The sequence below is a fragment of the Desmodus rotundus genome, chromosome 9 (assembly GCF_022682495.2).
Source record: "Desmodus rotundus isolate HL8 chromosome 9, HLdesRot8A.1, whole genome shotgun sequence".
NCBI classification, from domain to species: Eukaryota; Metazoa; Chordata; class Mammalia; order Chiroptera; family Phyllostomidae; genus Desmodus; species Desmodus rotundus.
The window spans coordinates 49,297,778-49,309,138 of NC_071395.1; the positions used below are offsets into that span (position 1 = coordinate 49,297,778).

General features: G+C 57.1%; 1 protein-coding gene across 2 annotated transcripts in view; it reads left to right on the forward strand.

Moving 5' to 3' along the window:
- The window catches only part of SLC25A42 (solute carrier family 25 member 42), a 30,981-nt gene extending 23,457 nt beyond the window's left edge, over positions 1-7,524 (forward strand). Inside the window, exons 1-7 of one of the 2 annotated variants that reach the window (XM_045195757.3) lie at positions 438-545; positions 751-1,015; positions 2,098-2,123; positions 2,721-2,887; positions 3,418-3,534; positions 4,092-4,243; positions 5,438-7,524. In XM_045195757.3, the coding sequence (XP_045051692.2) occupies positions 934-1,015; positions 2,098-2,123; positions 2,721-2,887; positions 3,418-3,534; positions 4,092-4,243; positions 5,438-5,745 (852 nt within the window). In that variant the 5' untranslated portion in view covers positions 438-545; positions 751-933 and the 3' untranslated portion in view covers positions 5,746-7,524. Of the gene's footprint in view, positions 1-437; positions 546-750; positions 1,016-2,097; positions 2,124-2,720; positions 2,888-3,417; positions 3,535-4,091; positions 4,244-5,437 lie in introns of those variants that run through there. The other variant, XM_024560770.4, reaches the window with a different exon arrangement.
- The last annotated feature ends 3,837 nt before the right edge of the window (positions 7,525-11,361 follow it).

An 11,361-nucleotide genomic window follows, 5' to 3' on the forward strand; every position in this document is an offset into this window, starting at 1 on the left:
CCCCCCAGCACCACAGGGGTCCTCGTGACTGTTGCCCTGAAACACATCCGCAACACCCGGTGGGCAGGACCAAGGCTTGCAAGTGGGCTGGGTCAGGGGTGACTCTTCTATTTGGAGCCAGTCTCATTGTGGGCTGCCTCTGGGAACGCAGGACCTCACTGGATGGCCCAGGCGAGGCATCGCTTCTCACGTGGGTGGTCCCTGTCATCTGGGAGGTTTTCACGGTGTCCTGTGAAGGCTCTGTGGCCCCTGGACGCACCACTGCTTGTCTAGGGCCCAGTAGGGCCATAGTACTCAAGCCACTGGACACTTGTCAGCCCTGGACCAGGGTAGGGGGTGGTGGAGGGGCAAGGAGAGCAAGCCTCTCAGCGCCGGCCTGGTGGAGCAGACCCCCCCTCCCTCTCTCACAACAGACCGTGTGTGCTTGTGTTTCTTGCAGAGTGATCACAGGCAAGTGTTCAGCTCCCTCTTGTCCGGGGCCCTGGCTGGCGCTCTTGCCAAAACGGCAGTAGCTCCCTTGGACCGAACCAAAATCATCTTCCAAGGTAAATGCTGTCTGTCCATCTGTCCGTCTGTGATAGAGATACAGCCAGGTGGTCACCCTCCTCCTCCACAGCCCCCCCCCAAACTGCACTGCAAGTTGGTGTTTAAAGTGCTTCCTAAATCCACTTAGAAAAACCCTGTTGGCATCCTGGGGTGGCCGTCACACCAGGCAGCTCCCACCAGGAATTTATTCTCTCATGTTTCCAGAAGCCGGCAGTCTGAACTCAAGGTGCCGGCAGGGTTGGCTCCCTCTGAGGTCAGGACGAGAGCTTTCCTGCCTTGTCCAGCTCTGGGTGCCCCAGACATCCCTGGCTGTGGCTGCATCACCCCAGTCTCTGCCTTCCCCTCTATGCCTGGGTCCTCTCCTCGCCTTACAAGGACGCCTGTTAGATGAGGGCTAACCCCACTCCAGCACAACCTCGGTTTAATTTAATGACATCTGCAAAGGCCCCGTTTCTGCCTAAGGTGAATGGTAGGTACTGGGAGTGAGGACACAGACATGTCTTTTGGGGGAACACGGTTCCAGAAACCATCTCTCTCTGTCCTGGGGGTTAAGCAGGCCCAGGGTGTCCTGAAGACAAGGACTTTCCATCCTGCAGAAGGTGGCCAGTGCCTGCTCAGTACCGGGCACAAGCATGGTCACCACCCGGGCCCCTCAGCTGTTTGGGAAGAAAAGACCTCCCCTGTTCCCTGAGATGGCCCCCTAGCCTCTCTGTGCCTCAGTTTCCTTCTCTGTACAATGAGGACAGTGACATCACCCCAAGGGCTGTGGGAAGGGCAGGCGTGAGGCTGAGCTTCCCTGTGTTCGTTCCCCCGTGCCGGCTGCATCTGTACCTGGCAGACTTGGAGTGCAGCACCCTGCGGGGACTGTAACTCTAGAGGCAGTACGTGTGCACACATGCCCATGCACACACGAGCGCAGGGGTGTCCCTGGAGCATAGCAGAGGCTCAGGAAGTGAGGAGGGGGAGGCTGCAAGACTGACACCCTCATGGCCTGTGTCTTTGGATCCTTGTGGCCACTGTGGTTCCAGCCCTTGGTGACAGTGCAGCCAGGCAGCTCAGGAGGGTGGGAGAAGCAGGTTAGGGGCGCCTGTACTGGGCCATTGAGAAGAGGGCAGACCCCAGACAGGGACTTCCATGGCCTTGCCGTGGCCGAGCTGGAGCCCCTGCGCTGACCTCCACGGCTAACGGCTGTGACACCTCCCTCGAAGGAGTTTGGTTGGGTGGGGGTGCTGCGGGTCAGCCTCCCGAGGCGCGTTCTCCCACAGGCCCCTGGGAAGATCCTGGTAGTCAGATGGCGGCTCATCCCCCTGCCTGGGGCCGAGTGGGCAAGCAGAGGGGCCAGGTACAGGGGGCAGGAGATTTCTGGGAGGAGAGTGACCCCGCTGAGAACACTGCTCCCTCAGCTCTGTGGTGGGGTGAGCATTCTTGGGGGGCTGCGATCACTCCCCAGCTCAAACCAGTTTCCTGCAATGGGGTCATGCAGACTTGGGGGGGTCCCATCCTTCACATCTAATGGTCTGTGTTGTGTGTGTGCCTTTGTTTTTTTTCCAGTGTCTTCAAAAAGATTTTCTGCCAAGGTGAGCCACTAGGTCACCAACTCCTGGCTCTGGGGCTGGCAGCAGCTGCCCTGCTGGGCTGGCAGGTGGCCGTGGCGGCCCTGGGGTCGGGAAGTTGGGAGAGGCTTTTCCCCTTTGGTTCCCCCCAGGCTGGTTCCCAGGAGCCCGGGCGACCGAGGCCTCCCCCTCAGCCCTGGCACTCTGAGCTCCGCCTGGACGAAGCCCAACTTGGGAACCGACAGGAGAGCACCTACCCTTGGGGCGGTGGTGAGGGGACTTGACGTTTTAAACCAATGTTTTCACATTTGATTTATATCTGAACACAGAGCAAGTGTTACTTAATAAAGAAAAGAAGAATATTTTTCAAAGCTAGACTACCAGACAGACATGAACTAGACACCGTTTGTGTGGGACTCTGAGCCTCTTTTGCCAACCTGGTCACTTTACAGTTCCCAGAATTGGGGGACTGGGCAGGGGCAGAGAATGTGGGGGGTAAGGGGGGCTCCCAGGCACAGGGCTGGACAAAATAAAGCCAGGTGTTCACGGAGTAGGGAGGGGAAAGGGCAGGCAGAGTGGGAAAGAGATAGGTGGAGGTGTTAACCTTGCCCCCCCCTCCAGGAGGCCCTCCGGCTGCTCTACTTCACCTACCTCCACGAGGGCTTCCTCAGCCTGTGGCGTGGGAACTCGGCCACCATGGTGCGCGTGGTGCCCTACGCTGCCATCCAGTTCAGCGCACACGAAGAGTACAAGCGAGTCCTGGGTCGCTACTATGGCTTCCACGGAGAGTGAGCACAACCCGCCCCCGTCCCCCACCCGACCCGCTCAGCTCTCTCCTGTCACCCTGCTCTCCTGTCTTTTTTAATTTAATTTACTTTTATTTATTTATTCTTAGAGAGGGGGGAAGGGAGGGAGAAAGAGAGGAGAGGGAGAGAAACATCAATCGGTTGCTTCTTGCTTGCATCCTGACCAGGGACCTGGCCTGCAACCCAGTCACGTGCCCTGACTGGGAATTGAACCGGCGACCTTTCATTTTGCGGGACAGTGCCCAACCAACTGAGCCCGCTAGTCAGGGCCTGCTTGCCTGTCTTCTTTCACATGCTCACCATGCTGAACTCAAGTCCCCGGAGGGCTGCAAGGGAAAGTCCCTATCATTCACTGACCGAATTGTCTGAGAGACCCCACCGGCTCAGCTACCAGGAAGCCAGCCCACCCGGCCTTGGTTCTACCACACTGAGACCTGTGGGCCGTGGGCTGGGCCTCCCTCCTTCAGGCATTGGGGTCTCACCATCTCTCCTCACCCCTTTCCCCCTTCCAGAGCCCTGCCCCCTTGGCCTCGCCTCCTCGCAGGGGCACTCGCTGGAACCACAGCTGCTTCAATTACCTACCCCCTGGACCTGGTCCGAGCCCGCATGGCCGTGACCCCAAAGGAAATGTGAGTCCTACCACGGTGGCCTTCACCAGCACATGGGGCTCAGGGGCCAGTGGGGCCCTCAGGTTGAATCCCTTTGTCATGCCCCCAGGTTTGGGTCTGGGCCTCTGTATCTGGCCTGCAGAGGAAGCTGTATTGTCAGCCCCCGCTATGGCTATGTGGACCCTGCCTGGTCCAGCAGGGCAGGCCAGGCATGCTGTTCTGCAGCCGGTCCAAGAAGTTCTCTAAGCCGGGGCGTCCGTTCTGCTTCCATCAAACCAGAGTCTTCCTTTTGAATTGGTCACAGATGCATTAAAAACGCACAGGAACGATAGGCGAGGGCTGAGCACCCAGGTGATCCCAGTGGTGACGGCAGAGTACGGCCCTGGGCACCCATTTCCCCTCTGATGCCACAGCGCTCCCCGGGGTGGTTCTGTTCCTCAGAGAAGGAGATCGCCAGTGTCCACGCCCCCCCCCCCCCCCGCCCCACCTGTGGAGAAGGAACAGGGTTCGTGACTGAGGCTGGCGGATGCTCCCTGGGCAGAGTTTGCCGCCTGCCCACTGTCCCTCTCTCCTGGCAGGTACAGCAACATCTTTCAAGTCTTCGTCCGCATCTCCCGGGAAGAGGGGCTGAAGACCCTCTACCATGGCTTCACACCCACCGTGCTGGGGGTCATCCCCTACGCTGGGCTGAGCTTCTTCACATATGAGACACTCAAGAGCCTGCACAGAGGTGAGGAGGGGTGGGCAACAGCATGGGTCACGCAGACCTGGACACCAGGCACACAGGGTGAGGCAGGCTGGTGGCTCAGGGTCCAAATCAAGAGAAGACACATGACATCGCACCACACCCGAGGAAGCCAGACTCACGACCTTTAATGCTTAGTTTGAAGAGCAGCCTTGTAAAGTCCAGTGTGTTGTCCAGAGTGTTGGGGGCCACCTGTGCAAGCAGGCGCTGCACAAAGCCCGCGGGTGACCGAGGTGGAGTGGGAGTGCCCTCTTGTGTTTTGATAATTCTGAGAGATTTGAACACTATAGAGAACACTGTAACCATTGCCCCCCACCCCCCGCCCCGCCCGCTTCCTCTCTGTGGTTAGGAATACTTGTGCGCTTCTATGTGGCAGGAGCAGTGCCTCGTCTTGTTTCCTGGTTGTAAAAAGTGAAGAGCTGAGCCACCTCCCACACCTCTGGGTGGTGCAGCTCTGCCTCAGCCGGTGTTGAGTCCATCCTGTGGGAGGTCCGCTGGCCCGTGGCCCCTCCCTTTAGCCCTGGGTGGGCCTCCCCAGCACCGCAGGGAAAGGGGAGGAGCATTTAGGCTGTTATCAGTGGATATCCAGGAGTGTCTCCTTGTGGGGGGTACAAGACCCCATTTTTGATTTTATTCTTTTGGGTGCTGCTCTTGCCCTGGGTCCCTGTCCCCACGTTCACCTCAAGTGGTACTGTCGGGGTACTTAGTGGTTTTCCAAAGCACGAGTGAACCGTGGGGTCTCCCCGTTTTCAATTCCTAGTTATAAATTTACAACACGTGTTTGGAGAAATCCTGCTGGCGGGTTTCACATCCTCTGGCCCTCTGGGCCCAGGAGGCAGTGCAGGGTGCTCAGGTCCCGGGTTTGCTCTCAGGGTCCTGCTGGGGCAGGGTGGTGGAGGGTGTCTTCACTAGCAGGAAAACAAGAGTGATACAATGGGAGTTCGTTCTGGTCTTTGGACTTCGTTATATGATTCGTTGTGCTTTTCTATCTTTAAAAACAAACAAACAAACAAACAACCCTTTTATTTCTCAACTTAAAAAATCAAATGACCAGAAGGTACAGAAGTGGCTGAGTGGGAAGGTGCAGGGGAGACACAGTACCAATGTGTGTTGTGTACTGTGTGGGTGCGGGGTACGCTCCGGCTGTGCCCTCACAGCACCCCCTGGCCCTCCCCTCAGAATACAGCGGCCACCGGCAGCCCTACCCCTTCGAGCGCATGGTCTTCGGGGCCTGCGCAGGCATCATAGGGCAGTCGGCCTCGTATCCTCTGGACGTGGTGCGGAGGCGCATGCAGACAGCCGGCGTCACAGGCCACCCACGCACCTCCATTGCCTGCACTATGCGCACCATCGTGCGTGAGGAGGGCTTGGTGCGCGGTCTCTACAAAGGCCTCAGCATGAACTGGCTCAAGGGCCCTATCGCCGTGGGCATCAGCTTCACCACCTTCGACCTCATGCAGATCCTGCTGCGGCGCCTGCAGAGCTAGGGACTCGTGCTCTGCGCCTCTCGAGACAGGGAGCCAAGCTCCAGCACACGGAGGACCGCTGACCCCTAATGTTTGGGAGACTGGGGAGTGAGGGGGCCCTTGGCTCTGACCCAGAGCCATGTGGGAGAGCCTCGTGGAACAAGCAGGTGGGCCAGGGGGCCTGGGCTCAGCGCCCATGGGTCCGCAAGGAAAGCCAGAGGCCCTTGAAGTGCAGTATTGGAACGAGTGAGCATCCCGCCTTTCCTCTTCCCTCCTCCTTGGGGCTGGCTCTGCCTCCCAGAGTTGCCTCCCCAACACCCTGATGCCAGAGTGACTAGTGCCACCTCCTGGCATTCTGTGCTCTTGGACATATTCCTGGTTCTTGTGACCCTGTCCCCACTAGGCCCAGAGCCAGACTCCGCCTGCCCCTGTTGGCCCAGTCTGTGCTCAGAGCAGAGGAGCCAGAGGGTGTGGGAGAGTCTGCCTTGCCTGTCCACGATGGGACCAGTCTCCTGCTCAGCTTGGGCTACAAATGCAGCCTGTTGCCACCCCACCCCACCCCACCACTGTCTTGCCTTTGTTTCCCCGGTGACATGAATCCCCAGTTCCCAGAGCCTTCTGCTGCGGAACAGCCTTCTCTGAGTGTTACCTTGACCCTCACTCTGTGCCACTGCAGGCCCTGGGGCCAGTCTACCCCTCTGTAGGATGGGCCACAGCCACACCCACAGAGGCGGAGCCTTGGGCCCTGACCCTCGGGCCAAAAGCACCTGTGGGCTTCTGAGGGGACCTGTAGCATCTGGCACATCCTTGGCTCCCCACCTGAGCAGGTGATTGGCCTTGTTATGGGGCAATTTAAGGACTCTGGGGCTGTCTGATTTCCATGAATGGAATCAATGGTGGTGGCTGGCAGCCGCGATCCTCCCCGAACAGAAGCCCGTGTCAGTGTGTGGCCCATGGTGGGAAGCTCAGGAGAGTCGGTACACAGGGCACCCCCGGGTCTCTGGTCTTACAGAGAAGTTCCTGGGCCCCCTCTGTGTCACAGGGACTCAGAGACACCCATTTCCTAATGACGTTTGGAGATTCTTGACTTTGGTATTAAAATTCGGCTGACCCCGTGCCTAACCAGCCCAGTCTGGTGTCAGGACAAGGCTGGCCCAGCCCACAACATGAGAAATGGTCCGTTTGCTTGCCTCACATGCATTTCCAGTCGTGACTTTGATTTCTTTGTTGTGCTCCATGTCTGTTCTTGCCTTGGACCTGTGAGGTGCCTTCTCTTGCATGTGTTCACTGGCCAGCCCCAAGGTCATTCCCAGACTCTTGTTCCCAAGGGCCCGAGCAACCTGTGCTGCTGTCCTAATGGGTGTCTCACCACTCCCAGTCTTGACCAGTGCGCAGGAGAGGCAGGGGCACGCCTCACAGGGAGACAGGGTGGAGGCCCAAGGGCACTGGGCCAGAGAGTGTGGGGAACCAGGGGTCCGCCCCCGGAGGGTGAGGCCAGGCGGCTGGTTGGGCAGCACCCTCCTTTGAGCTGCAGGCTGGGCAGGAGCAGCAGGGTCCTCCAGGTCCTGCTGGCCCGCGCACCTCCCCAAGGTAGCTCCTAGCCCCTGGGCCTCACTAGCGCCATCACCACTCCCCCAGCCCCCACACAGGGCCCGTCTGACACCCTCCACGGCCACACCCTCCCCCCCCCCCCCCCCCCCCGCTACCTGTCCTGGTCTGGAGTTATTTTGATGCCATGAAGACACTTTGTTTATATATAATGTTTATATATTTTAAGATTTGTGCCAAGAGAGTATATTTAATAAAAGTTAAAATGACTTTTCCTCCTGCCCATGTCTCTTTTCTTTGGCTCCTCCAGGAACTAAAAACAGGGTTGAGGTTACTTTGACAGATTTTTGAATAAAGTCATGAATAAAACTTTTTAAAAATATAATTGTTTGAATTGTTAATTCACCCTATAGTTTTCTAGAACGTGCAAACTGCACGGAAGGCTTTACCAGTAGGTGGGTCTCGCAGGCCCCCCTGCAGGGTCATCCCTGTTATCAGTTCATCGTGTGACCTGTGCGCAAGCACATTGGGGACATCGGTCAGGATGGGCTGTGTCCTGCTCAGCAAGCATGGCCCCAAAGGCCTGACATTTCTCTCTCCTGCGCCCGCTGGCCTGTGCTGGGGGCTTCGCTCTGCAGCTGGGTGAGGCCTTGGGTGCATGTGCTTCTGTCTTCAGGTGCAGGAGGGCAAGGCCACCACGGGTCTCCCGGTAGCTCTGGAATTTAGGGCACTCCGTCCGAGGCGGAAGTGGGAGCCTTGTGTGTAGGTGGTGAGCAACACAGTATTTACTTATTTATTGTTTAACCCCATTTATTTACTCATTCCTGGGCCAGCTTCCTGAGGTCAGAAATGACACTGTGACTCTTGCACTCTGGCTCCTGCACCCACCAGTAAGAATCTCTGAGGATGTGTCCTCGAGGGGCTAGCCAGCTGCGACCAGTGGGCTCGCCTCTTCAGGCGCCGCCAGAGCGCTCCCCAGCACAGCTGTGTAAACGTAGGTGCCAACAGGCGTTGTGCAGGGTTCAGGCCACGTCCTGGCTGGCAGCCTGACTCCCCATTTGGGGGTGCCAGTGGTACCTCCTTGCTGTTCTAGTCACATCTTCCTGTGATCCCTTGTGAGGCCGGCGCCTCTTTGTGAGTGTTGGCCATTTATTTCTCTCCTTTTGATTGCTCTGCACACTGCCACCCAAGACAGCAGGCCTGGTAGTTGAGGCAAGATGGTGTCGAGTGATGTGAACAGGAATCTTGCGTTTCGTGGTTTTGTGCCCCAGCAAGGCAGCAATGGGTGTGACAGTGACACGTTGGAGAGAAGTGGCTGCAGAGTCTTCATGCAGCTGCCCCCCAGTCCCTGTGTGTGATGGGCCTCATGCACCTCCAGGGAGGACTGAGTCAAGGTTCCCAGACCTGTCTCTCCCCTGGGGGGCTCTTCTTGGGATGGGCAACACGATGCGTGACACTTCTCTGGCTCTTGATTCAAAACATCTAAAAATATGCTGTGGAGCCCGGGGAGCGGGGGGCAGGCGGGAATCCTGGAGGGCAGTTGAGCGGAGGAAAGACCCCACCTGGGGTACTAGGAAAAGCCCCCGGGCCTGGGAATTCCCCACAAGATGGGTGTCAGGTGGCAGCCCTGAAATGGACACTGGGGAGCTGAGAAGGGTGTTTGAGCAGATGAGGGAAGGGGGAGGTGGGAGCTCAGGCAGGGAGCCAGGCTCAGGTCTGGATGCACGGTGTGTAGGCTGAGGTTCCAGAGGACTCTGGGTAAAGGGTGGGACCAAGAGCTACCCAGGCCCAGCCCGGGCATCTGCCTTCAACCTGGGAGACCAGACCCAGGCTCATGTCCCTAATTTGTGTCTTGCTGGGAAATTATTGCCTCCAGATGACTTCTGATAATTCCCAGCATTCCATTAAGATCGTATTGTCTTTGGTTACGACTCTTCTGCCTTCTCAGCCTATGTGTTGTTTTCCATGACGCAGGGGGCCCAGGTCCTGGCTATTTTATCTTCCAGGCTGCCATGGACCAACGTCTCCTCTGGCTCCCCAGATCCCTATGTTGAAACCTAAAGCCAACATGGTGGTGTTAGGAAGTGCAGCTTGGGAAGGTTCTTAAGGGCAGATGGGGTCAGGAGGGTGGAACCTTACAATGGCATTGGTGCCCTTACAAGAGTCACACTGAAGAGCTGGCTACCCTGTCCGTCCTCCACTGTATGAGAAGTGGCATCTACAGCCTAGAAGCAGGTTCTCTCCTGGCCATGCCGGTGCCCTGAGCTTGGACTTCCAGCCCCCAGAGCAGTGAGAAATCGCTTTCCTTTACTGCCAGCCGCCCAGGCTATGGCACTGTCACAGCAGCCAGAATGGACGAAGCTGCTGGCAAACTGGTTGTTCTGTACGTTGTGGCCCATACAGCTTTCCCCAGCTCTATTCGAGCAGAGTCTGCATGGCAGGAAGTCTGGGTTTTTCTCTCAGCAGCTGGGCGCCCTTCGAAGCCCTCTCATGCTTCATGTATATTGGTTGCCTCTTGCATATTTATGTTTCTCTCCCTCTTTTTCTCCCTCCCTCCCCCTCTCTCTAAAAAATAAATAAAATTCTTTTTTAAAAAAAGAATGCTACCAAAAAGAAACACCTGAGGAATTGAGGCAGCGCTTCAGTTAGGGAATGAGGGTCTTGGGTAGGAATGGAGCCTCTTACAGGGTCCCCTTCTGGCTGCTGGGCAGAGCTGTGTGCAAGGGGAATGAGCAGTCGTAGGCTGAGCAGGGTGGTGGGTCACAGTGGTTTTTAAGATGTTGCTGGTTCCCAGGTTTCCTGATAGGCTGGGTATGAGGAGAAAGAAAAAGGTAACAGAAAAGATGGAGCTGACGTGACTGAGGGGTTGTAGGGGAAGGTCAAGAGCACTGGACATGCTGGCCAAGCTGCCCAAGACGCCAAGGGCCACCGAAATGAAAGCAGGGTTTGCTGACAAACATGTAAGGGTGAGGAGGCGGGGAGAAGGGAGCCAGGAGCCTGCAGGGCTGGAGTGAGGGGGGCCTTAGTGGCAGCCAGGGAGGTGGGTGGTGACCAGGTAGTGACTGGTGGGGTGGGGACAGGGAGCAGAAGGCCAGAGGACTGGACAGAGTGAGGGTTTTGCAGACAGGTGGGCACACCCCGTGTCCTGTTTCAGTGTGTGAGGTCTTGTGTTTGCACTAGTTTTCTCCCTGGCTAACTTGAGTTAAACATTTGATTTGTTCTGGGGGTTTGTTTTTTAAGTTTGCCTTCTTTTCTTCAGCTGGTTTGGAAATGCCATAGTCTGTTCCTTGTGATGCAGGTTTCTCAGCCTCAGTGCTACTGACATCCGGGGTCAGGTGGCTGTGTTGGGGACAGTTCTGGGCACTGGGGGGTGGGGGGGTGGCTGGGCAGCATCCCTGGCCTCCTTCCCTCCTGTTGTGACAATCAGAAGTGTCCCCAGACATCGAATATCGCTGTGAGTAGCACCGACATAGAGTTGCTGTTGACATGTCAACAAAAACTAAAATACTTGCCTCCCTGAAAATGCAGGGCTTTTACCACCACCTTCAGGCCTCCCTATTTCTCTCACTGTGGTTCCACCTGAGTTTTTTCATTCTTAGCTTCTTTACTGTGAGTGTGAAATGTGCCACAGTCTGTAAATGTCTGTGGCTTGGTGCGCGACAGTGAAGGCTGTAACCGTCACTGGTGCTTCCTGCCGTGGCCACCCCACGAGCGCTGCACCCACCCCATTGTGCCTGACGTCCGTGTCTGTCACTCCTCGTCTGTGGCATGTCCACTTCCCTGTGTCCCCAGACCGAATGGTATTGAGCTCCAGAGAGCACGCACAGCCGTGGTGGGATGAGAGGGGCCAGGTAGCCCGAGGCACCGCTGCAGGAAGAACTGTGCCCCGTGGGCTCAGAGGCTCCCAGGTGTCAGCTGACAGGGAGTCCTTGGTGACCCCTAAAGTGCCGGGCAGTGCAGGTCCTGCAGAGTTGGAAGATGACACTCGTCAACTTTGATTCCTGGGCCACTAGATGTGACCTGTTCTGTCCTCACTGGAGCTGGCTTCGTTCCAAACTTCTGAGAGACATGCCTTGGGACAGGGTTCTT